We start from the raw sequence: 26,306 nt of genomic DNA on the forward strand, positions 1-26,306 counted from the left end.
TCCTTGTGTTTTTAAGGGTGATAAGAAATAACAGACAACATTTGTTTCTTACAAACTCATTGGTTGTACCAAATATCATTGTTGAGTTTTTCTGTGCCATTATCACTGGTGTATTCTGGCACTGCTATAGAGCCAACACTTGACATTTCTATAAACTTAGTATTTATTTAGTGCTTTCCTTAACTACTCTCATCTCCTTCCATGCACAGATAAAAAAAAAACAAAACAGTAGGAGATGGAAGTCAACTGATATCCAATCTTTTTACTGACCCCATTTAGCATGGCTATTAAACATTGAGAAATAATCAACTTTAGAAAAGCAACACTCTAGTGACTGTTTTTGCTAAGTCTGACATAAATTTTGGAAACTTGACTTACCCTGAAGCAATTTAGTTCACGACATATAATCAATAAATTTCTTTTAAGGAAATACAGGCATTTAGGCCTACAGATAAAGTTTGCTTATTTGCATTAAGCCCAGAGAAAAAATATCACTTGAAATCTTTAAAGCTCCTTTCAACTCTACAACTCTGATTATGAGCAGTCTGACAGTTACATTATATCATGACAACATCTTCAGGTACCTCAGCGCTAATTCTCCTCAAATTACCCCTGCCTGCATCTTGACTTTCAGTCTTCGTTTAACAAAACAGGAATTTGGTATTTTCTAGTTGATCATTCTGATATCTAAACTGACATCTTGTCATCTTTTTATTTATAAATTTCAGTTTACAAGCCAGCACTTCAAAGACTATTTACAGCTTCCTGGCTTTTGGTCTATAGTCATTCTTTTGCCTTAGTAACTGGCTAAGGTATAAGCATCTCAATTTCTCCTAAGTAGTGTAAGAAATCTAAAAAAAAATTTGAATCCCACTGATAGAAGCATAAAAAACAAAATATCAGTCTTCATTAAAATGTAAATTTTCACTAATCATTAGTTTTTTTATTTGGAGTGATGTCAAGCATTTGTAGGAAATGTATAGAATAGATGCTCTTAGGTCCAGTGAGACCCACACACTACTCACCCTCCATTCTTGTCATCAGCATGGCACCTTGTTAAGCTCCCAAGTTGCATAAACATATCCAACTCCTCTTAAAACTTTTTGGATGGTCTGAGGCTTATCAATAGTTCTTAGTTAAGCTAGTCTGTTATAGATAAAACATCTTATAGAAAGTTTTAATGCGATGCAATTAAATTATAGGTCTTACAATTCTGTGTGATGTCTCTAATCTTATTGTCAATTATTGGATTCTCAGGGTTTACCTATGGTTTTTACTACAGCTTTATTTAAAATAAAAGACTCCTTAATAATGGTAATATGTCATATTAGTGGATTTTATCTTATTTATACCTTTTCTCTATTAATAATAACCTCATTTTAGGGCCCAGATTTTTTATTTTGTTTTAAACTTTTTAAGATTTATTTATTTATTTGAGAGAGAGAGTGCGTGTGCGCATGAGTGAGTACAAGTTGGGGGAGGGGCAGAGGGACAAGCAGACTCCCAGCTGAGCAGGGAACCTGATGCAGGGCTGGATCCCAGGACCTGAGATCATGACCTGAGCCAAAGGCAGGCACTTAACTGACTGAGCCACCCAGGCACCCCCCACCCCGATTACTTTTTAAGTTCTTAGTTTGAAAAATGTCCTAAGTAAAAAATAGTAAACGCTTATGTTTTAAAAAAATGAACACCTAAGTATTTGTAATCCAGATTTAGAAAGGCAGTATCTGTTTCCTCAGAAATAACCACTCTAATGAAGCTGATTCTAATGATCCTTTTGCTTTTTATTATAGTTTTACCATATATAAACTTTTATTTAAATTACTATTTAATTTTATTTGTTTTTAAATTGATATAAGTGGAATCATACTGAATATATTCTTCTGTGTCATGATCTTTTTTCCTTGGCATTGTGTGTTTGAGAGTCATATGTGCTGCTGTATGTAATGGTGTGTTTTAGGTTGAGTTCCCTGGAAACAGATTCTGAGCTGGAGAATTGCATGCAGATGTGTCACCTATGAGTGCTCTAAAGCAGTGCTGTCCAGTAGAACTTTATGTAATGGTGAAAGTGTTCTGTATCTACACTACCTTATATAGTGGCTATTGCCAATAGCCACATATTACTGTTGAATACTTGAATTAATTTAAACATAAATTTAAATATTCAGTAGCTACTGGGCTAGTGGATTTGACATCTCAGCTCTAGAGAGATGTATCAGTAAAGAAGTGGGAAAGGCAAGATCAGGCAGACAGAGAAGCTGACTTGCAATATGATTATATCAGAGAGCGCCGCTGATCCTACAGGAAGGAGGTGGGATTGCTCTTCAGAGCTGTCCCCAGCTGAGGCAAAGCAACTAAGCTTTGGTATCACAGCATAAGCTGTGCTTTATGTCATTAGTGGTTTATCTTAGAAGAGGGAGAAACTTGTGTGAGTCACTTTCTTGCCTCTGAGTGCAACTCCCAGTGAAGAACACAACTATAATCCTTTAGCAACCATTATTACCAGTGGCAAGGGGATTGTGCTTGGCCCTAAAGAGGGAATCTGAGCAGAGCACCACAGTATCTACTATACAGCTGGACATTCGCTTTCAGAATGCTATGGAAATTCCCTTATATAAATCAATCACAACTTATATATTCTACAGATAATAGGGAGTTGGTCTAGTTCCACTTTGGGGAACTGTGGCTCTAGTAAACAATGTGTCTCTAAGCATTTCTGTATATGTCTCCTGGTGAATGAATGGAAAAGTGTCTCCAGGAGATATACCTATAAGTGGAATTACTGGGAGTTAGAATATGTATATAATTGACTTCACATAATAATATCAGTCTGTGTTCGAAAATGGTTGTATATTTTGCAAATTACAACTCTTCATTCAATGTCTCAGTTGTGTCACCTGTGACAGGCTTACTCAGAATATCTGTTCAACCAGTCAGCAAGACAAACTTGGGGTTTTTAACATCATCTCCCTCCCCATCCCCTGAGTAAAGTGTTAAAATAACTTTTACCCTGCAGTGGTTAGCAGAATTCTATGACAGCTCTCAATGAGTCATGCTCCTATATAGTGCTTTTCCCTGAAGTGTGGGGGGAAACTTTGACTTGCTTCTAGCCAACAGAATATGGCAAAAAAACAAACAACAACAACAAAAAACCCAAACATAAACCTAAAACAAAAATTTAAACCCATGATTAGATTATGTTATAGAGTAAAGGCAAAGGACTTTTACAGATTGATTAAGGTCCCTAATCAGTTTGATTATGAATTAATGAAAAGAGAATAAACTGGATAGACCTGACTTAATCAGGTGACCCCTTTAAAAGGAAACTTGAACCTTTTCTGGGGCCTGAGAGATTGTCCTGCTTGCCTCGAAAAATCAAGTTTCAATGGGTGCTCTAGATACAAGGAAATTAATTCTGCCAACAGTCACATAGACCTGCCTTAGAAGAGATCCCATCTCTGGCTAACACCTTGATTACAGCCTGGTGGGACACTGAGCAGAGTACCTAGTGATGCCAAGCCTGGATGCCTGACCCATAGTAACTGTGAGACAATACATGTCTGCTATTTAAAGCTACTAAAATTGTGGTAATTTGTCACAAAGCAACAGAAAGTAAATACACCTGCTTAGCAGCAAAATTTCTATTTATTACAATTACAGAATCTTCTTTCCTCCATCAATTTCATTTCCTTGAGTCTTTCATATTTGGAGTGAAAGATTTTATTATTTCTCTAAGGGAATTTTTAATCCTTTGAAAAGGCACTGAGTATACTTCAAATTGTTGTACTATAGTAGCCAATAGTAACTGCTTCCTTTAAAAAATTACATTCCTTTTTTTGAGAGAAATTGTTTATTAATTTTAAGGATAAAATATCTAAAAATCACTTTCCTGAAACATCTAAGAATAGCTGAGCTTAAGAAGATAAAGTGTACAGATTTTCACACTTTTTCAAGATTCCTTTAAGGACAAAAATGGTTTTGGAAGATAATGACAGAAACAAAAGGAAAATGCAGATGACACCTAAAACATAGCCAGAAAAAGCCTACAGAGAGTTCACATTTTATAGAGAACAATGGGATTTATATTAATTCAGATCAAACCATCTGCTTAGACAAATTCAAATATGAGTCATGTTTTATTCTTACTCATGTAACATCTGTAAAAATGGATGCTCCTGATACTGGTTCTTCCTGTCATACTTGGGGTTCTTTGAAAGCAGAGCCTAAAAAAGGAACTTGCCAGTAGTTTGAGACATGACCCCAGAAAGAGAAGTATAGTAGGTAGAGAAATGAGATACGGAAGTCAGAAAAGCAAGAAAGGGTACTAGAATGAGCGGCTTGTCTCTCTTATCAACTGAGGCTCCGTTCCTTTGGGAGCCAACTGGGAAACCACATAGAGCACACCTCAGAATTGTTCCAATGAAGGATGGGGAGTGTAATGGGTTGAATAGTATCTCCCCAAAAGATATGTCCACCCAGAACCTCAGAATGTGACCTTATATGGAGTAAGACCTTTGCAGATGTAATTAAGGTAAGCATCTAGCAATTAAGTAAGGTCCTCAATCCAAATAGAGATTTTTTTATAAGAGAGAGAAAAGAAGACACAGACACACAGAGAAATAAATGAACACGTAACTGTAGAGGCAGAGATTGGAGTTCTCCATTTGTAGACCAAGGACTATCAAGGGTTGCGCAGTCATCAAAAGCGAGGAGAGAGATGTGGAAGGAATTCAGAGTCTCTAGAAAGAAGCAACCCAGCCAACACTTTGATTTTGGACTTCTCACCTCCAGAACTGTGAGAGAATGTATTTCTGTTTTTAGCTACCAAGTTTGTGGTAATTTGTTACGGTAGCCCTGGGAAGCTAATACAGCAAGGCTGAGCTGTTGAGCCTTTCACACTTATGGGCTACACTTGAATGGGACAGAATGGCTGCCTCTGACTTTATAAGTAGCCCCAAGCAGCAAAGCAGAGAGAGGTTGCAAGCAAGTGCTTGATGTGAGACTCTGCCGGCATACACAGAATTATTCACCAGAGATGCATTGATACCAGCAGGTGGGCTGAAGGGATGTGACAGTGTATCCACAAGCAACTGCTTCCTCTTCCAGCAGTGATTTAGAGAGCCAAGTCCCTTCCTTCTAAGTCTGCCATCTTAAACATGGTACTAAGGTGCTTGTGCTTTTGCATAGCAAACTAGAAGAAGAGAAAAGAGCATAGTGGATTAGATATGGAAGGTTAGTAGGCTATAGCACTTCTGTTCACATTCTACTGGCTAGAACTCAGTTATATTTCCACAACTAACTGCAAAGGAAGCTAGGAAATAGAATTGTTCTGCTTATCTATCGCTATGTAACAAATGATACCAAATCTCAATGACTAAAAAAAAAAATTATCTTGCTCATTAATCTATGTCTGCAATTTGGACAGGGCTGGTTGGGATGGCTTCTCTCTACTCCGGGCAGCACTAACTGATGTGGCTCAATTAGGGCTGAGGGATCCACTTCCATGATGGCTTGCACACATGGCTAGAAAGTTGGTAACAGCTGTCATCTGATAGCTCAGCTGAAGGTGGTTATCTGGAACTTGAGTTTATTTCCATGTGGGGCTCTCCAAAGATTCATTATGTTTGTCTCAAGTCATATTGCACTCACTCCCAACACCTTACAAAATTCTTGTGCTATTACAGTTTCAGGCTCATGCTTGAGGTTCAGGATTACTCTAATTCATGTCCAGATGGAGATGAAGCTCTTTGGGTCTCGTTTCTGAAGTGTGGTTCCTCTTGATCTAAGTATCTGGAAACTACAGAGCCGAGTTGTCAGCTCCTCCCACGTGCCCAATATATAATGGTGAGATAGAAATAGTATAACTGAAACAGATATTTCTGTTCAAAAATAGGAGACACGTGACAGTCACTTGTCCATAAAAATCCTGAAATCTAGCTGGGAACATGTTGTCAGTTCTTAATTGGAGCTCAGTCCTGCTGTCTGGGAGTTATTCTCGGTGACTCTTGGCTCCATTTGCTGGGCCTGTAGCCTTGCCCTTGGGTCATTTATCCTGTTCCATAATGGACAGCTCATTGTTAAAACTGAGTAGTCTTCTAGTATTCTTCCTGCCCATAGAAGTTTGGAGATTCAAAGTCATCTTTTCATTTTATACTGACTTAATTATTTTCTGTCCAAGCTGATATAATTTATTTCAATATCTGTGGGCATTCCATTAGACAAAAACGGCACTCATGTTTCTTACTGAGATAGATGTTCTTTGCCATGGGTTCCACCCATGGGCTAAAGGACAATGCACTTAAGATTCTTAGAAGTCTTCCTGTCTAATTGAAAGAAACTACAAGGAGCAAGAAACTACGAGATTCTTACGAGCCATTTTTTTTTTAATAGCAGAAAAATTCAAAGAGGAACTTCCTCAAGATTCTTAGAAACTCTACTAGCTATAATCTTAAATATTCATAAAGCTCTCAGAAAACTTGTTTTGGACCTAGACATCTTGCATGATCTTAGAGTCATACCAGTACAGCGCCCTGGATTTGATATGTTCCCTGAAACTATTTTGCACATTGAAAGCCTTACCTTCTGGAATTAAGGATGAGAAAGTTTTACTTTTGAACCCAGGAAGTCCTGGTTTCTCTATATTTCCTATAAATTCTGCCTGGAATTTGTTGATTCCAGGCAGAATTTGTTGACAAATTTTCCCCACTAAGTAACAGGAGTCATCTTTTACCTAGCCTAAGATAATTTCTTCACTTTCCTTCAAGTTCTCCCTGACAAGTCCTCTGATTTCATTAATTACCTTCTTGAAACCCTTCCAGCTTCTGCCTACCACCACTTAGTCCCAAATCATTGCCACATGTTTTAAGTTTGTACTACATTAATGCTCCACTTCCAGTATCAAATTCTGTTTTAGTTATCTGTTGTTGAATACCGAACTACCCTAAAACCTAATGGTTTAAGATAGTAACAAGAGCTTACTGTGCTCATATATATGCGATTTGAACAGGGCTGAGTGGTAAAGTCTTATCTCTGTTCTATGTGGCTTCAGCTGATGTGGTTTGACCAGAGCGGAAGTTCTACTTCTGACATCCTTACTCATATGGCTAGCAAGGTGGTGCCTGTTGTCAGCTGGGAACTGTACCAGATGTGTTGGTTGGTTCTTTTCCACATGGACCTTTCCACAGGACTACTTCAGCATTTTCAGTTTAGTGGCTGGATTTTAAGAGCAGATGGTTCAAGAGACAGGACTTGGGCATTGCCAGTTTCTTAACACCTCAGCCTGAAAACTGACATAGGTCACTTCTGTCATATCCTGTTGGTCAAAGTCACCCATATTCAAGGAAGGAAATATAAACATACTTTTTAATGGAAAGATTATCAAAGAATTTAAAGTCTTATTTAATCTTCCGCAGTAATGTAGCTGTGTACTCAAGAAAAAGGGAAAACTGGAACAGCTATCCAGTTTCTGCCACAATTTATCCTAAGCATTTAAAATAATATCCATATAGGGCGCCTGGGTGACTCAGTTGGTTAAGCGACTGCCTTCGGCTCAGGTCATGATCCTGGAGTCCCGGGACCGAGTCCCACATCGGGCTCCCTGCTCAGCAGGGAGTCTGCTTCTCCCTCTGACCCTCCCCCCTCTCACGTGCTCTCTCTCTCTCATTCTCTCTCTCAAATAAATAAATAAAATCTTTAAAAAAATATAATATCCATATAGTGCCTGGGTGGCTTAGTTGGTTAAACGTCCGGCTCTTGATTTCAGCTCAGGTCATGATCTCAGGGTTGTGAGATCGAGCCCTGTATCAGGCCCCACGCTCAGCAGGGAATCTGCTTGAGGATTTCTCTCCCTCTCCCTCTGCCCTTCCCCCCAACTCCCACATGCGCATGCTTTCTCTCTCAAATCTTTTAAAAAATAATAAAAAATTTAAAAATTACAAAATTAAAATAAGAAATAAAATCAAACAGTACCCATACGTTCAGGAGTATGAAGTTACAGTTATGCAAGATGAATTAAGTTCTAGATATCTGCTGTACAACATAGTGCCTATAATAAACAACACAGTCTGCATTTAAAAATTCGTTAAGAGGGTAGATCTCACATTAAGTGTCTTATCATAAGTGAGGCAAGGGGAAAAGGCAAAGAGACATAAGGAAATTTGGGGGGTGATGGATAGGTTATTGCCTTGTTTTTGGTGATGGTATCATGGATGTGTGCATATGTCCAAACTTATCAAGGTGTATACATTAAATCTATGCAGTTTTTATTAATTATACCTAGATAAAATTATTAAAAATAGTAACCATATATTTTTAAATCAACATCATATCAAGTGCTTAAAGCTTATGGGTTATGTTTTCTTCTCTGTAAATTTAATTACAGGCATATAATCATAGAAAACATACTAAAAAGAGACTCAGCATGTGGTGAGTTTTTAGGTACAATGTAGACAAGGGATTTCCTTTATGCCTCTTAACACCTTACATCTGGTAGTTTATAACATTTGGAGATATCTGATATTTAGAAAGTTTTTCCTTACCCTGTACCAAAATCTTCTGTATTGAAAATTTTACTCATAAGTACCAGTTTTTTTCTTGACTGCACAAGACAAATCTAATTTATCTTTTAATCTCTTCCTATATGACAGCCCATCATGTATTTGAAGTCCACTGTCATGGTACTCCTGTGTTTGGTCTAAACACTGATAGTTCTCTTGAAGGTGTAGTATCTTAAATGGAAAATAAATGCCAGCTACATGTGACCTATTGCATTTTTCCTTTTTGATGTAAGTTTAATTTATATAAATAGGAAAGAGCAAAACTATTAGTTTACCCACTGGAATAGTTTTATATTTAAGGAACTTTCTTATGCATCTCTCTTGGGATTCTCAAAAGAGTGTTATCAATTAGGTAGACTATATAACGTATGCCATCAAATTTAATTAAGGCAAGTATTTACCTGTTACAGTAATAAATGTCCTCTTATTGAAGATATTCTACCTATATACTTGCTAGAATTATCAGAAACAGAGGATTGGGTATATATAATCCTATTTCAATATTAGATATCTGAAATTGAAAAAATTAAATCCTTTTCCAAATTGTACACATTAACGTTAAGCTGAGAAACAAAATGTAAGTTTCTGATTCTGTGTTCAATGATTGCTTTTTCAATTATACCCTGCTGTTAAGTAATTTGTATATTTAAATCTACATTCAGAGTTATGACAATTTATAGTTGTGTATAGATCACTTAACCATGTACAGTCTATTCAAATTCAAGGAACCGTTTAGTGCTGTTAAAAGGCACTGAGAATGTCCAAACACTTTGAAATGCAGTTTTGGCAATTTAAATGGCAAGATATCTTGGACTTACTGAAGCTGAAAGGACCTAGTAAAGATTCTTTAAATATTTTGGCTATAAAGTGAATTATTCTAATACATGCAATTTTTTCTAATTAGATTAGCATATTTTTAATTTTCAGTAATTACTCTTATTTAAGGCCACTAGTTGCTCAATTTTTATTCTCATTAGCAACATCTATTAAGTTATTTGACTAGAACAGTAATTTCCCAAAGACTATTAATTTAAAAAGTAATGTTTTACGAAGGGATCTAGCAAAGGAGTTATCAACACTTGGAAGAGGCACCACATAAATATCCAGAAAGATATTCTATCCCCTCTTAAAATTTGGGAGCTGCATGTAGTTGGAAATTTCTCAGATGTAAGGTGAAACAAAAGTCTTTTGTTATACTGACAAAATGCAAAATCTAGCAAATCCATGACTGATACTAGTTTTTAGGAGGAACTATATATATATCACTCTTCTTCCTAAAATAAAAAAAAATAAGGCCTATTTTTCCCTGCCTTAATTACAAATCAGAACTCTTGTCCTGACTCTTCCTGTGAACATGAGGATTTCAGAAGAGCAGAGCTGAATGTGTAAGTCCACATTCCCAAGCCATACCTCCGTTTACCCTGATTTTGTAAGTCTGCAACAGAGGCTTTAAAGTCAAATGTATTTCTCATAAGCAACGCAGGTGATTCTGATGTACGTGATCTATGGACCAGACTTAAAAAATTAACACTGGTCATTGGCTGCTTTGAATATAGTCTCAAATTTCACTCCTTACTGTGTTTCTTTTAGATTCTCAGTGTTGCAATTCACGTTGTCCTAGGCACTTTTGCTATGGATTTAAAAAGCCAATTATATAATAAATCATGGATTCAGTATATGGACTGTGCCCCCGCTGTCCCAGAAAGAGAAAGGGGGACAACTTTATTTGCACTGAAACATTAGAGTTTCCTGATCCATGGTATGGCCAGAATACTAAGGGCTGTTCATTAAATGGATGATCAAAATCCAGCTCATTCGTCCTAACTTCCTGGAATCTCTCCCATTCATATGCAAATTTAAGTGACTTACTATATGCCAGTAAAATTCAGTGAGAGAAGAAGGCATCTCTGACAGTGGCATTAAAGAACAACAGTGGAAAAAGACTTGAAGCAGGTAAATGAAAGGTGATGAAATTGTAAATCCTCTAAGTAAGTGGTGAACTGAACTTTGCCAGAAGGAAAAAGAAAAAATAGTAATGGGAATTGTTGACACCACCTTCAAAAGGATGCTCCATTTACACACACACACACACACACACACACACACATATGGAGACTTAGATCACCAATTAAAATTATTAATGTTTCCATTGAGTAGTGGCTCTCAAACTTTTTAATTAGGGGAGGTGTCATAAACCCTGTTAATCAGTAACTTAATTTGCTTCTTTATGACTTAGCAAACAAAATCCAACTGTTTTTTTTTTTTTAACTTGAATAATTTTTAACGTGAGGAGAAGGGAGGGTAGAGCAAAGAAGGCTCCCTTGAGAACATGACATTTTCAAGGTCTGGGTGTTCTGACTTTTAGAACCTATGTGACCTTGGATGGACCGCTTTAAACCATGTCAGCCTTCATTTTCTCCTCTGTAGAACACAGGAATTATAATAATTGCTGCCTTTTCAGTGCTGTAATGTGATCACAGAACAAAGAAAAGAGGTATAGTGATGTGAGGGGCAGGGTGTCTATGAGCTCTTGGCAAAAGTTGAAAAGAAGTGAGACAAAAAAGATTTGCATTTTCTTATGCCTTTCTGTTTCCCTTCTTCCTTCCTCTGGACCAAAATAAATATTTGTTCCAGCACTTCAACCGCTCTTGTCAAACATTTAATCTCTTTCTCTTTTCCTACTCTTACTATACCTCAGTAGCAAATCCTTGACTTCTAAGTCCAGTGCTGCAGAAAACCCCTGATTATCCCGAGTAGTGATATTATAAGTTCAGGGACCCACTCTCCACAAAGCTCCCAGGCTACCTGGCAGTGCCGCCGTGGGTCCAATTTAGACTCTCTGTCATTCCTTGTGGGGGCTGTTTCAAATCTTTACTATTTACTCCTTCTCTCAGGATAGAAATTCCTAGCTATTCTTTCTCACCATCAGGACTTACCTGCAAGATTATCTCCTGACTCAGAAGAAGCCGTGTTCTTCATTTGTTTGAGGCCAATTCTCCCACATACACTCTGGATCCATTCTTTCCCATTTCAATTCACTCCCCCATCTTGGTCTCTCTTTCATAAAATTATACTATTTTCCTTGTTCATATTTTTTTCTAAGGTCTTGCCTCTGGCTTAATATTCTCTCTCTCTTTGAGTAATCTTATTTACTTCATAATTTCAGCTACCACATATATCCTGGAATTCTTCTAGCTACATCAGCAGTCCAGGATGTTGCTTTAAACTCCAGACTTAATTACCTAATTACCTTCTGGATAGTTCCATTTGATTTCTCCCTCTCTCTCTCTCTCTCCTTTCTCACCACTTAGGCAATGAGTTCTGTCAACTTCACTTATTAACCATTTCATAAATATTTTCATGAGTCTATCAGTTTTCCTCATTAACGATTACATTAGTTTAACATCAATTAAACTTCCTGCTACTGCCAAATCATTTAAAACAAAAATGTAATTAAGTAGTCCCATGTTTGGAATCTTCTAATGGTCCTCATGAAATATGGTTTAAATGTTAATTCCTTGATGTGACACACAGGTCCTAAAGGATTTGACCACTGTATCTATCTCTGTAGCCTTTTGTTTCCCAAAGTAAGTTCAGAGGAAGATTATTCTTCAGAAAGTTGTGCAAGAATGGGATAAGGGAATAGGAGAGGAGTGGAGGGCTTTGTCAAGTTCAAATACATTTGAAGAACTAATGCTCCATTTTTAGCTCTCAGAGTAGTGTTTTTCTTTTTATTTTTTTTTTTTAAGATTTTATTTATTTATTTGACAGAGAGAGACACAGTGAGAGAGGGAACACAAGCAGGGGGAGTGGGAGAGGGAGAAGCAGGCTTCCCGCTGAGCAGGGAGCCCGATGCGGGGCTCGATCCCAGGACCCTGGGACCATGACCTGAGCCGAAGGCAGACGCTTACCGACTGAGCCACCCAGGCGCCCCCAGAGTAGTGTTTTTCAAACTCGTCTCTGAGCTAGTAGCACCAGCATTAGTAGGAATTTCATTATATATGCAGATTTTCAGGCCTCATCTTTGACCTGGTGAATTAGCCACTCTGCCGAAAGGACTGCCAGTCTGTGATTTAGCAAGCTTTCCTAACAATGCTGCTGAACGCTAAAGTTTGAGAACCACCATCTTAGAGAATCATAGTGCATATTAGCATGTTACTCCAGGAATCTAGAAATAATTTATTTAACTTTGTTTTAAGCAAGCATTTTCTCACTTGATTTGAACATGGATTGTGTGTGTGTATGTATGTGTGTGTGTGTGTGTGTGTGTGTGTGTGTATAAATAATGCTACTGTCCACTAGAACCAATGATAGAGAAACACACTCTATCAAAAGGCTACATACTTGCAGCCTCACATTGCTGGTAATTCCCCAGTTATGTATCTGTCATGTACTTTTGCATTTCAGTATCCCCTTACTTTACTGAATATCTGCCCCCGACCCTTTTCTAGCCAACTCCTTAGAGGAGGTGTTTCAAAATTATATACTTATTAAACAAACACATGGAATGCCATACATTTTATAACAGACTTAGAAGTGTCGTATAAGTCCCACATTAACATGAAGATGGCATCTGTTATTTTAATACTTTTGTTTTTTTGTATGTAATGATTCTCTCTGTATGGAATATCTTCATATTTTCTCACTTGATATTATAAAAGTATAGTGTATATCTTGTCAGCTTGTCTGGTAGAGCTTTTCTGTATTGAAATATCCTTTGTAAACATGACCATTGGAAACTTTCTTCGGATGATCCTACGCCCTGGCAACTTTTCCACGTTCGCTCCTGTTATACTCTCACAGCTTTTCTCATCCCTTTCCTCAATAATCTATTAAGAAAATAGTGTTTAGTCACTATAATTCTAATGATCGTAATCAAAATCGATCTGCTAAGTTATAGTTTTATGAACTGACTATATTCCCATTTGTTCCTTGTCATTAATGGGTTTATCATTATATATTATATAGAGTATAAATACATGAGATATATTTTTCCTATGATAAATATTAATTTATAAAGGTTTCAGTAAATATTAGTATACTTATTACTAGCTTCCTAAGTTTCTTTTTTTTTAATATTTTATTTATTTGACAGAGAGAGACACAGCGAGGGAGGGAACACAAGCAGGGGGAGTGGGAGAGGGAGAAGCAGGCTTCCTGAGGAGCAGGGAGCTTGATGCGGGCTCGATACCAGGACCCTGGGATTATGACCTGAGCCAAAGGCAGACGCTTAACGACTGAGCCACCCAGGCACCCAGCTTCGTAAATTTCTACTACCATTGTCTTAATTTTTTCTGACCATAAGATCAAATGCCCTATAGACTTCTAGGATATTAATAAAGTGTTGCTTAGAAAAAAATTAATCTTTAAGAAATCTGGTAAATATTTCAATATACATGATTGTGTACCCCATCCTTTTATAAACATGTAGGCCATTAAAAGTGCACTATTAAATTAGAGGTACCTTGATTTATTATGATGTTATGTGATACGTAAAAACTTAATGATTCAACATCCAGTTTGGTTTATTCTGGGGAAACATACAGAATTTGATGAAAAAATGGTACCATCTATAATCCTTTAATGTCATAAAAAGGAATAATGAAAGTAGAATTTGGGACAGTTAAGGAATTTTGGAATTAATACATGTTCAACTACTTTATTCTCTCCTTCTGTATTACTCTTTGCAGAATGACAATAAGTGACTTCACATGTCATCTAGAGTATTTGCTTTCATTTAATCACATTACTCGAAATAAGCTAGACATACAGTTTGGCTGTATACACATCATGATGATTAATGACAGTATTAAGTTCAGATACATTTGAGAAACAAATGCTGTGGCCATCAGAACTAATTTTATTTACAACCTTTATAATCTACCAGGTTCTCTCGATTTCTAAATACATCATAGAGGAAGAAATCTATTGAACTTAATGTAATGAGTAATCACATTATTGTGACAATAAAAATCTTGTTCACCAAAGAAAGATAAATTTAAATAGAAGATGTAACTTGAAAGTAGGCAAATCTGTTTATTTGTAAGCCTGTATTGCTGCCCGAGTTTCTTCTTGAAGATCTTCTGATGTGCCTTGATGTACCTCAGGAACTGAAAGAGGAAGCCTGCCAAGAAGTTTCAAGTGGTTCTTTTTTTTTTTTAAGATTTTATTTATTTGGAGAGTGAGAATGAGATAGAGCATGAGAGGGGGGAGGGTCAGAGGGAGAAGCAGATTCCCCGCTGAGCAAGGAGCCCGATGCGGGACTCGATTCCGGGACTCTGGAATCATGACCTGAGCCGAAGGCAGCCGCTTAACCAACTGAGCCACCCAGGCGCCCACAAGTGGTTCTCCAGGACCACATACACAAGGTTCTTAAGAACCTTTGGAGAATGCTTATAGTTCATTCTAGCAATTTGAAGTAATTTGTGCCAGCCACTGATTTTTGGACTAATTTTGCTCTCCAACATTTAATATCTGTTGTATTTTGAGCATAAAGGTAAATTTTTCAGATATCCTGGACCTATAAGCTTGTAAATCATTTGGCAGAAATAATTAGGGGAGCCATATGCTTCCTACTTATTTGTATACTTGAGTGAAAATTGTCTCTGCCTTTATCTTTTTTGCCTAATTATGTAAAGTAAATAGAAAATAAGTGCTCTAAGATTATCCACCAAATAAAAGAATTGTATTTGTTGAGTATGACATTGATATGTGAAATATACAAGATTGTTACTGTACTCTGTTCATCTCATTGTAAACTTAGATCATCCTGGACAACACTCTCAGAGGTGAGAGCTGAAGAATTCATGAAGCATGATAAATCAAGGATTCAAATATGATTTAAACATACATGCACATGAGAAAGATATATAACTATTAGTTAACTAGATGCATTTGGGAGTGGAATGAGAGTGGTCCATGCCATTCATAGAATATTTGTATACTATAGAATTTAACAGTACTGGCTTTGTAACCAGCCTTGAGTTCTGCCCACTTACCACCTATGTGACTATGTGACAAAATATTTAGGCAGGATAAATTATACCTGGACATACACACACACACCTTTGTACACACAGAATTCAACATCTCTCCTTGGAAGAAGCCACATTAAAGGGATAATTTTTATAATAATTCCTAAGATCATGAACTGCAATTAAGAAAGAGAAACCTCCAATTGAAAACCAAAGGATGTAGAAATGCAAGCCTGGTCTGGCCATTGTGACTTTATCCTATGGGATGTTATTCTGTGAAGAATGGAAACCTGAATTTAATAGCTTTGGCTCACATGACCTAAGAATTTTTCTATAACCGCTTTTCTCTAATCCTTCCATTTGACAATGACAAACTAAGTCATATCATTTAACCTTTTCTCTTGCATGTTGCGTGACCTTGTGAGCAGAGTAAGAAACAGGATATTCCTCGGGAAGATCAGGGACCGACCACCAAGAATTTGGATTTTTGGCCCCAACTTATTACACTGATGGTCACTATTATTGATGAGGATAAAACTGCCTATACACCTGTCCTGAATCAGTAAGTACATTGTCTTGGGAATGAATGGGTTTTATTCCACTAAAGTTATAAAAACATAAAATACTTGAAGCATGGTTTATACTCTCATTGGAAAAGTGTTGTTTTCCAAAATTAAGTTTTCCAAAATTAAGTTATATAAAGTAGGACTTTTGTACTTTTAGCAGTAATATCAATTTGGTGATATTATGAATTTTTAGTTCAAGCCCCATAGAGTGATTCTTTGGGTATAGAGACAAATATTTCCCCAAATTTATTTTGTTTGATGTAGAAAAGTTTCTTTGGTTCCTTTCATAATTATCTCCTTGTCTCAAAAAGAACAACAACAACAACAAAACCCCACAAAACTATCCCATTGCACTTCCCCAAAAACTAAAAAGAATGTTGAAAAGTTAGTATTAAACATATTTCATGGTGACTTTGTAATAAAGATTTGTCAAAAGAAAACCTGCTTTCAAAATAGTTCTATACCATGGATTTATTGCAATATGTAATAGAATAAGTCCATTTTCTCAAGTAACAATGTTAAGCCTATGCCCCCATGCATAGAATTTGAAATTATTAGCAGATAGGTGAACAGATGAATTGAAATTCATGGCTATTCTAGGATAACAGATTCTAGAGGAGTCTAAAATTATTTATCAAAATGCCACTTGCTGTGAGAACTTGGGCAAATTATCTAAGTACTCTGGGTCTCAGTTTCCTCATATATTACTAGATAATATCCAAGATCCAGTCCAGCTTTAGTGTTGCATGTTTAGGATTTATTTTATGCCTACATATTGACGGCTATATAGCAAAAGGAAAATAAGAGCTGAGTCTGTGAACCAGGCACTTGTAATGTGATTAATGGAGAGGGTATCCTGACATATTGGTAATACCTGAAATGCTCTGGGCAGCAGGGATAGCAGAAATAGACAAACTATGAAGTAGAGCATGAAGTAGATTCAGAGTTACTATAGAGAACTGGTTTTATTATTTCTCTCTAATGGCCAAGACAGGGTCAAAAAGCTTTTGTTGAATCCAATTGAAATTTTACTTACAGAAGGAATAAGTTTTTAAGTGCCCCAATTTTCATCCTTTCCTTGTTTTTTAACCACTGATTTTCACCTGCCCTCAGTTCCTAATTGTGGAGAAATTGGTCCTCTTTGATATGCAACCGTGATAGTGTCATTAGGTTTGCCTTTATACTTTCTTCTCACTTTCCCTGTTATACTCACCTTTTCTGCCTGAGGACCAGAGTACCTCTTGATGACTCTCTATACAGACTCTGCTGTTTTACTGTCTTCTGATAGCTTAGGACCATATCTTCTCTTCAAATTTTTTTTATTATTTTTAAAGTATTTATGTATGTATGTATGTATGTAGAGGGAGAGAGAGAGAGAGCATGAGCAGGAAGAGGGGCAGTAGGAGAGGGAGAGAGAATCTCAAGCCGAGTCCATGCTGAGCATGCAAAGCCCCACATGAGGCTCAATCCCATGACCCTGAAATCACAGCCTGAGCTGAAATCAAGACTGACTGAGCCCCCCAGGTGCCTTTCTCTTTTAATATATCACACATCCTCCGCTCATCCTGGGCAGACTTTATGGAACAGATCTGTTTTCTCCTTCATTCTTTGGACCTGCTTTGAGACAGAGTAGATTTCCTGAAGATAGGGAAATCAATACTTGTTTTGTGTCCTTGAGCTGGTGTAGGCCCTTTGGTAAATGACTGTTGAATGAAAACAGACATCTCTTCAGAAATGCTAATTAAAAGTTATATGAGAAGATTTTACTTCTAATCAAAGAAATTCTTTACATTTACCAAATACTAGAAATCTGGATATGACTAGTAAAACTATATCATAAAGTCATGAATTACTTTTAATCATATACACTGTGAAACATATACAAATATTTTTTTTTCAGTTTTTTATTGTTATGTTAATCACCATACATTACATCATTAAATATTTTATTTGACTTTTTGGAACTATATTAAAAGAAATGGAGGAAATACATTTAGATATGGCAAAAATAAAATTTAAATTATGACCTAAATTAAGTCTACTAAATATAAAAAGGAGCAATGAGACAAAGAAAAGGATGTCTTTGTTTTGCTTTTTCTGTTGTTAATGTCAGAGTTTAGAGTCACTTTTTTTTTCTATGAGAACCTAGCCCTAAAAAAAACTTGAATGCCTTCCTGGTATTTGGAACCTATGTTTTATGATTGTATTTGCTCAGATTTTGAGGATGTTTTAAAGACTTACTCAAATTTTATGACAATTTATAATAATTATAGAATGAAAACTTCAGAAGAGTTTTTTTTTATATTAGTATATATCCAGGCATATATTTTGGTTGAATGAATGAAGAAATTAAACATTTATATGTAGTTGACATCTGTTCTTTCTGTTCCTACTTCATTATTAATTGATGCACTAGAGTATTTGAGCAATATTTATTCACATTTAAAAACTTTTATGAAGTAGCTTTCTAGATGCTTATAGAAATTTCACTATTTTATTGAAATTGAAAACCACTGGGGCGCCTGGGTGGCTCAGTCATTCAGCGTCTGCCTTCGGCTCAGGTCATGATCCCAGGGTCCTGGGATCGAGCCCCGCATCGGGCTCCCTACTCCAAAGGAAGCCTGCTCCCTCTCCCACTCCCCCTGCTTGTGTTCTCTCTCTCGCTTTGTTTCTCTCTCTCAAATAAATAAATAAAATCTTAAAAAAAAAAAGAAATTGAAAACCATTAAAGTATTTTCAGATCTTTAGGTGTAGTTCTCTCTTTCCCTCTTTAACATTTATTGAAGTATAATTGAATACAATGAAACTGCACGTTTGAATTATATAATTTGATTAGTTTTGGCATATATATCTAGCTACAAAACCCTCACCAAAATCAAGATAGTGAATATATCTATCGTCCTGATAAGTTTCCATATGCCTTTTGTAACCTGCCCCAGGCAACCACTGGTTTGCCTTCTGATACTATAAATTAGTTTGGAAATTATACCCTTTTATGTAAAAGAATCATATGTACATTTTTCTGGTCTGACTTCTTTCACTCATTACAACTATTTTGAGAGTCAAACAAGTTGTTGTGCGTAGCGATACTTTGTCTCTTTTTATTTCTGAGTAACATTCCACTATAAGATATACCCCAAGATGTTCATCCATTCCTCTTTCAGGGTTAGGGTCAAAATATTTTTTTCTAGATTAGGTTGCTATGAATATTTGTTTACAAGTTTCTGCATACACATAGTCTTTCCTTTCCTTTGGGTCATGTGGTAGGTACATTATTTGTATTCTTAAAATTGCCAAACTACTTTCCAAAGTGGTTGTACACTGCCAAAACTTCATATGGTTAGGATTTGTTTTAGCCATTCGGATAGGTGTATAGTGGCCTCTAATTGTGGTTTTAATTTGCATTTTCTTAAATACTGATGTCGACTGTCATTTCATGTACTTAATTACACTCTCTATAACTTTGATGAAGTATCTGTTCTTTTTGCCATTTCCAAATTGGGATGTTTATCATTTTATTATTGAGTTATAATGGTCTGTTATATATAATAAATAAGGGTCTGTTGTCAGATATAAATGTTGAAATATTTTCTCCTAGTTTGTGACTTTCTTTCCATTTTCTCACTAGTATCTTTTGGAGAACATTTTAAAAATTTTGATGGAGTAGTCTAATTTATTGATTTATAATTTGAGCTTTTTGTGTCCTATTTAAGAAATCTTTGCAACACCGACAAGCCAACATTTTTCTTTTATTATTATGTTACGTTAATCACCATACATCACATCATTAGTTTTTGATGTAGTGTTCCATGATTCATTATTTGCGTATAACACCCAGTGCTCCACGCAGAACGTGCCCTCTTCAATACCCATCACCAGACTAACCCATCCCCCCACCGCCTCCCCTCTAGAACCCTCAGTTTGTTTTTCAGAGTCCAATGTCTCTCATGGTTCGTCTCCCCCTCTGATTTCCCCCCCTTCATTCTTCCCTTCCTATTATCTTCTTCTTCTTCTTTTTTTTTTTAACATATATTATTTGTTTCAGAGGTACAGATCTGTGATTCAACAGTCTTGCACAATTCACAGTGCTCACCATAGCACATACCCTCCCCAATGTCTATCACCCAGCCACCCCATCCCTCCCACCCCCCACCACTCCAGCAACCCTCAGCTTGTTTCCTGAGAATAAGAATTTCTCATGTCTTTCTCTGATTGACTTATGTGGCTCAGCATAACACTCTCCAGTTCCATCCACGTCGTTGAAAAATACAAGATTTCATTCCATTTGAAGGCTGCATAATATTCCATTGTATAGATATACCAAATCTTCTTTATCCCTTCATCTGTCGATGGACATCTTGGCTCTTTCCACAGTTTGGCTATTGTGGACATTGCTGCTATAAACATTGGGGTGCACGTACCCCTTCGGATCCCTACACTTGTATCTTTGGGGTAAATACCCAGTAGTGCGATTGCTGGATTGTATGGTAGCTCTATTTTCAACTTTTTGAAGAACCTCCATACTGTTTTCCAGAGTGGTTGCACCAGCTTGCATTCCCACCAACGGTGTAGGAGGGTTCCCCTTTCTCCACATCCCCGCCAACATCTGTCATTTCCTGACTTGTTAATTTTAGCCATTCTGACTGGTGTGAGGTGATATCTCACTGAAGTTTTGATTTAGATTTCCCTGATACCGAGCAATGTTGAGCACTATTTCATGTGTCTGTTGGCCATTTGGATGTCTTCTTCAGAAAAATGTCTGTTCATGTCTTCTGCGCATTTCTTGATTGGATCATTTGTTTTTTGGGTGTTGAGTTTAAGAAGTTCTTTATAAATTTTGGATACTAGCCCTTTATCTGATATGTCATTTGCAAATATCTTCTCCCATTCTGTCGGTTGTCTTTTGGTTTTGTGGACTGTTTCTTTTGCTGTGCAAAAGCTTTTTATCTTGATGAGGTCCCAGTAGTTCATTTTTGCCCTTGCTTCCCTTGCCTTTGGCGATGTTTCTAGGAAGAAGTTGCTGCAGCTGAGGTCGAAGAGGTTGCTACCTGTGTTCTCCTTCAGGATTTTGATGGACTCCTATCTCACATTTAAGTCTTTCAACCATTTGGAGTCTATTTTTGTGTGTGGTGTAAGGAAATGGTCCAGTTTCATTCTTCTGCATGTGGCTGTCCCATTTTCCCAACACCATTTGTTGAAGAGACTGACTTTTTTTCCATTGGACATTCTTTCCTGCTTTGTCAAAGATAAGTTGACCATAGAGTTGAGGGTCCATTTCTGGGCTCTCTCTTCTGTTCCATGGATCTATGTGTCTGTTTTTGTGCCAGTACCATACTGTCTTGATGATCACAGCTTTGTAGTAGAGCTGGAAGTCCGGAATTGTGATGCGGCCAGCTTTGCTTTTCTTTTTCAACATTCCTCTGGCTATTCGAGGTCTTTTCTGGTTCCATACAAATTTTAGGATTATTTGTTCCATTTCTTTGAAAAAAGTGGATAGTATTTTGATGGGGATTGCATTGAATGTGTAGATTGCTCTAGGTAGCATTGACATCTTCACAATATTTGTTCTTCCAATCCATGTGCATGGAACTTTTTTCCATTTCTTTGTGTCTTCCTCAATTTCTTTCATGAGTATTTTCTAGTTTTCTGAGTACAGATCCTTTGCCTCTTTGGTTAGATTTATTCCTAGGTATCTTATGGTTTTGGGTGCAGTTGTAAATGGGATCGACTCATTAATTTCTCTTTCTTCTGTCTTGTTGTTGGTATATAGGAATGCCCCTGATTTCTGTGCATTGATTTTATAGCCTGCTACTTGACTGAATTCCTGTATGAGTTCTAGCAGTTTTGGGGTGGAGTCTTTTGGGTTTTCCACATAAAGTGTTATATCATCTGCAAAGAGTGAGAGTTTGACTTCTTCTTTGCCGATTTGGATGCCTTTGATTTCTTTTTGTTGTCTGCTGTGGCTAGGACTTCTAATACTATGTTGAATAGCAGTGGTGAAAGTGGACATCCCTGCTGCGTTCCTGACCTTAGGGGGAAAGCTCTCAGCTTTTCCCCATTGAGAATGATATTTGCTGTAGGTTTTTCATAGATGGCTTTTATGATATAGAGGTATGTACCCTCTATCCCTATACTCTGAAGAGTTTTGATCAAGAAAGGATGCTGTACTTTGTCAAATGCTTTTTCTGCATCTATTGAGAGGATCATATGATTCTTGTTCTTTCTTTTATGAATGTAGTTTATCACATTGATTGATTTGCGGATGTTGAACCAGCCTTGCAGCCCAGACATATATCCTACTTGGTCGTGGTGAATAATCCTTTTAATGTACTGCTGGATCCTATTGGCTCGTATTTTGGTGAGAATTTTCGCATCCATGTTCATCAAGGATATTGGTCTATAATTCTCCTTTTTGATGGGGTCTTTGTCTGGTTTTGGGATCAAGGTAATGGTGACTTCATAAAACGAATTTGGAAGTTTTCCTGCCATTTGTAGTTTTTGGAACAGTTTGAGAAGGATAGGTATTAATTCTTCTTTAAATGTTTGGTAGAATTCCCCTGGGAAACCATCTGGCCCTGGGCTTTGGTTTGTTGGGAGATTTTTGATGACTGCTTCGATTTCCTTAGTGTTATAGGTCTGTTCAGGTTTTCTCTTTCTTCCTGGTTCAGTATTGGTAGTTGATACATCTCTAAGAATGCATCCATTTCTTCCAGGTTATCTAATTTGCTGGCATATAGTTGCTCATAATATGTTCTTATAATTGTTTGTATTTCTTCAGTGTTGGTTGTGATCTCTCCTCTTTCATTCATGATTTTGTAGATTTGGGTCATTTCTCTTTTCTTTTTGATAAGTCTGGCCAGGGGTTTATCAAGCTTGTTAATTCTTTCAAAGAAGCAGCTCCTAGTTTCATTGATCTGTTCTGTTCTTTTGGTTTCTGTTTCATTGATTTCTGCTCTATCTTTATTATTTCTCTTCTCCTGTTGGGTTTACGCTCTATTTGCTGTTCTTTCTCCAGCTCCTTTAGGTGTAGGGTTAGGTTGTGTATTTGAGACCTTTCTTGTTTCTTGAGAAAGGCTTGTATTGCTATAAACTTTCCTCTCAGGACTGCCTTTGCTGCATCCCAAAGATTTTGAACAGTTGTGTTTTCATTTTCATTGGTTTCCATGAATATTTTTAATTCTACTTTAATTTCCTGGCTGACCCATTCATTCTTTAGTAGGATGCTCTTTAGCCTCCATGTATTTGAGTTCTTTCTGACTTTCCTCTTGTGATTGAGTTCTAGTTTCAAAGCATTGTGGTCTGAAAATATGCAGGGAATGATCCCAATCTTTTCGTACTGGTTGAAACCTGATTTGTGACTTAGGATGTGATCTATTCTGGAGAAAGTTCCATGGGCATTAGAGAAGAATGTGTATTCCGTTGCTTTGGGATGGAATGTTCTGAATATGTTTGTGAAGTCCATTTGGTCCAGTGTTTCATTTTAAGTCTTTATTTCCTTGTTGATCTTTTGCTTAGATGATCTGTCCATTTCAGTGAGGGGGGTGTTAAAGTCCCCCACTATTATTGTATTGTTGTCGATGTGTTTCTTTGCTTTTGTTATTAATTGGTTTATGTAATTGGCTGCTCCCGTGTTAGGGGCATAGATATTACAATTGTTAGATCTTCTTGTTGGATAGACACTTTAAGTAGCATATAGTGTCCTTCCTCATCTCTTATTACAGTCTTTGTTTTAAAATCTAATTTGTCTGATATAAGGATTGTCACCCCAGCTTTCTTTTGGTGTCCATTAGCATGGTAAATGGTTTTCTACCCCTTCACTTTCAGTCTGGGGGTGTCTTTGGGTCTAAAATGAGTCTCTTGCAGACAGCATATCGATGGGTCTTGTTTTTTTATCCAGTCTGATAGCCTGTATCTCTTGATTGGGACATTTAGCCCATTTACATTCAGGGTAACTATTGAAAGATATGAATTTGGTGCCATTGTATTGCCGGTAAGGTGACTATTACTGTATATTGTCTGTGTTCCTTTCTGGTCTATGTTACTTTTAGGTTCTCTCTTTGCTTAGAGGACCCCCTTCAATATTTATTGTAGGCTGGTTTCATGTTTGCAAATTCCTTTAGTTTTTGTTTGTCCTGGACGCTTTTTACCTCTCCTTCTATTTTCAGTGACAGCCTAGCTGGATATAGTATTCTTGGCTGCATATTTTTCTCGTTTAGTGCTCTGCATATATCATGCCAGTCCTTTCTGGCCTGCCAGGTCTCTGTGGATAGGTCTGTTATCAGTCTAATGTTTCTACCATTGTAGGTTACATATCTCTTCTGAGCTGCTTTCAGGATTTTCTCTTTGTCTCTGAGACTTGTAAGTTTTACTATTAGATATTGGGGTGTTGGCCTATTTTTATTGATTTTGAGGGGCGTTCTCTGTGCTTCCTGGATTTTGATGCCTTTTTCCTTTCCCAGGCTATGGAAGTTCTCTGCTATAATTTGCTCCAATATATCTTTTGTCCCTCTTTCTCTTTCTTCTTCTGGGATCCCAATTATTCTAATATTGTGTCATCTTATGGTACCAGTTATCTCTCGAATTCTCCCCTTGTGATCCAGTACTTGTTTATCTCTCTTTTTCTCAGCTTCTCTATTTTCCATCATTTGGTCTTCTATGTCACTAATTCTCTCTTCTGCCTCATTTATCCTAGCTGTTCGAGCCTCCATTTTTGATTGCTCCTCATTAATAGCCTTTTTGATTTCGACTTGGTTAGATTTTAGTTCTTTTATTTCTCCAGGAAGCGTTTCTCTAATAACTTCCATGCTTTTTTCAAGCCCAGCTAGTATCTTCAAAATCTTCATTCTGAACTCTAGGTCCAACATCGTACTAATGTCCATATTGATTAGGTCCCTGGCAGTCGGTACTTCTTCTTGTTCTTTTTGTTGAGGTGATTTTTTCCATCTTGTCATTTTTTCCAGAGGAGAATAGATGAATGAGAGAACAAAATGCCAGCAGGGTAACAACGTCCCCAGAAAATATACACTAAACAAATCAGAAAAGACCTGAAACTGGCAGAAAAGAAAGGGAAAGAAAGCAAAAAGAAAAAGAAGAAAATGAGAAAGAGATAAAAACAAATAAAAACAAAAGAAAACAAGAAAAAAATATGATCAAATATGATCAGGCTGGTGCATAGATCTGTGCCACACACTAGATTTTGGGCATATTTTGGTCTCTTTGTAGAAAGTACCTCTCAAAATTTTAAAGAATGAAAAACTTATAGATGTTCAAAAATCAGGGTTAATATGATGAAGAGATGGAATATGACTGTAAAGATGAAAAATAAAAGATTTTATAAAAGGAATTGATAAGAATTTGGTTGAAAAAAGAAAGAAGTGGATTTAAAAAAAAGGAGGGGGAGAGAATGTGATCAGGCAGGAGACTAGAACAACGCCATACACTATAGAGTTTTAGGGTATATTTTGATCTGTTAGAAGAAACTGTATCTCAAAATTTTAAGGAGAGAACAACTTATGTATATATATATATATATATATATATATATAGAACAACTTATGTGTATACATATATATATATATATATATATATATATATATATATATATATATATATATACCAAAAATAAGGATAACTATGAAGGGATAGAACATGACTCTTAAAATGAAAAATAAAAAAATATTTTTCATAAAAGGGATTGATAAGATGTTGGTTGAAAAAGGGAAAAAGAAAAATTAAAGAAATAAAGAAAAGACCATTAAAAAAATTAACTTTGAAAGACTAAAGAATCATGGTAAAAAAGCCATGAATTTTATGTGCAGTACTCCCCTAGCACTGGAGTTCTGCCATTCTCATTGATTGGTAAACTTGGTCTTGGCTGCCTGTTCTTGCTGATCTTCTGGGGGAGGGGACTTGTGCTGTGGTTCCCAAATGTCTTTGCCATAGGTGGAATTGCCCCACCCTTGACTGTCCGTGCTAAGTAATATGCTCAGGTTTGCTCTCTGAAGCTTTTGTTCCCTGGAAGCCTTCTGTACAGCTTTGGAGGATGAGAGTGAAAATGGCAGCCTCCCAGTCTCTGACCCAGAGAAGCCGAGAACTCGGGGCCCACCCCTCAGTGAGCCCCCAAAGAAAATCAGTCAGTCACTCCCGTCTCCACGGTCTCTGGCCACACTCCATGCTCACCCAGCCTGTGACTGAGCGTTTCTATATCTGGC

General features: G+C 36.8%; 1 protein-coding gene across 3 annotated transcripts in view; it reads left to right on the forward strand.

Moving 5' to 3' along the window:
* Nucleotides 1-26,306, forward strand: part of UNC13C (unc-13 homolog C) — a 601,702-nt gene that overhangs the window by 340,375 nt on the left and 235,021 nt on the right. For all 3 annotated transcript variants that reach the window (XM_028100275.2, XM_088025127.1, XM_028100274.2), the window contains one exon: nucleotides 15,958-16,091. In XM_028100275.2, the coding sequence (XP_027956076.2) occupies nucleotides 15,958-16,091 (134 nt within the window). The remainder of the gene's footprint in view (nucleotides 1-15,957; nucleotides 16,092-26,306) is intronic.

The sequence above is a fragment of the Eumetopias jubatus genome, unplaced genomic scaffold, assembly GCF_037043125.1.
Source record: "Eumetopias jubatus isolate StellerSeaLion01/CBP00866 unplaced genomic scaffold, mEumJub1_p1.0 scaffold_7, whole genome shotgun sequence".
NCBI classification, from domain to species: Eukaryota; Metazoa; Chordata; class Mammalia; order Carnivora; family Otariidae; genus Eumetopias; species Eumetopias jubatus.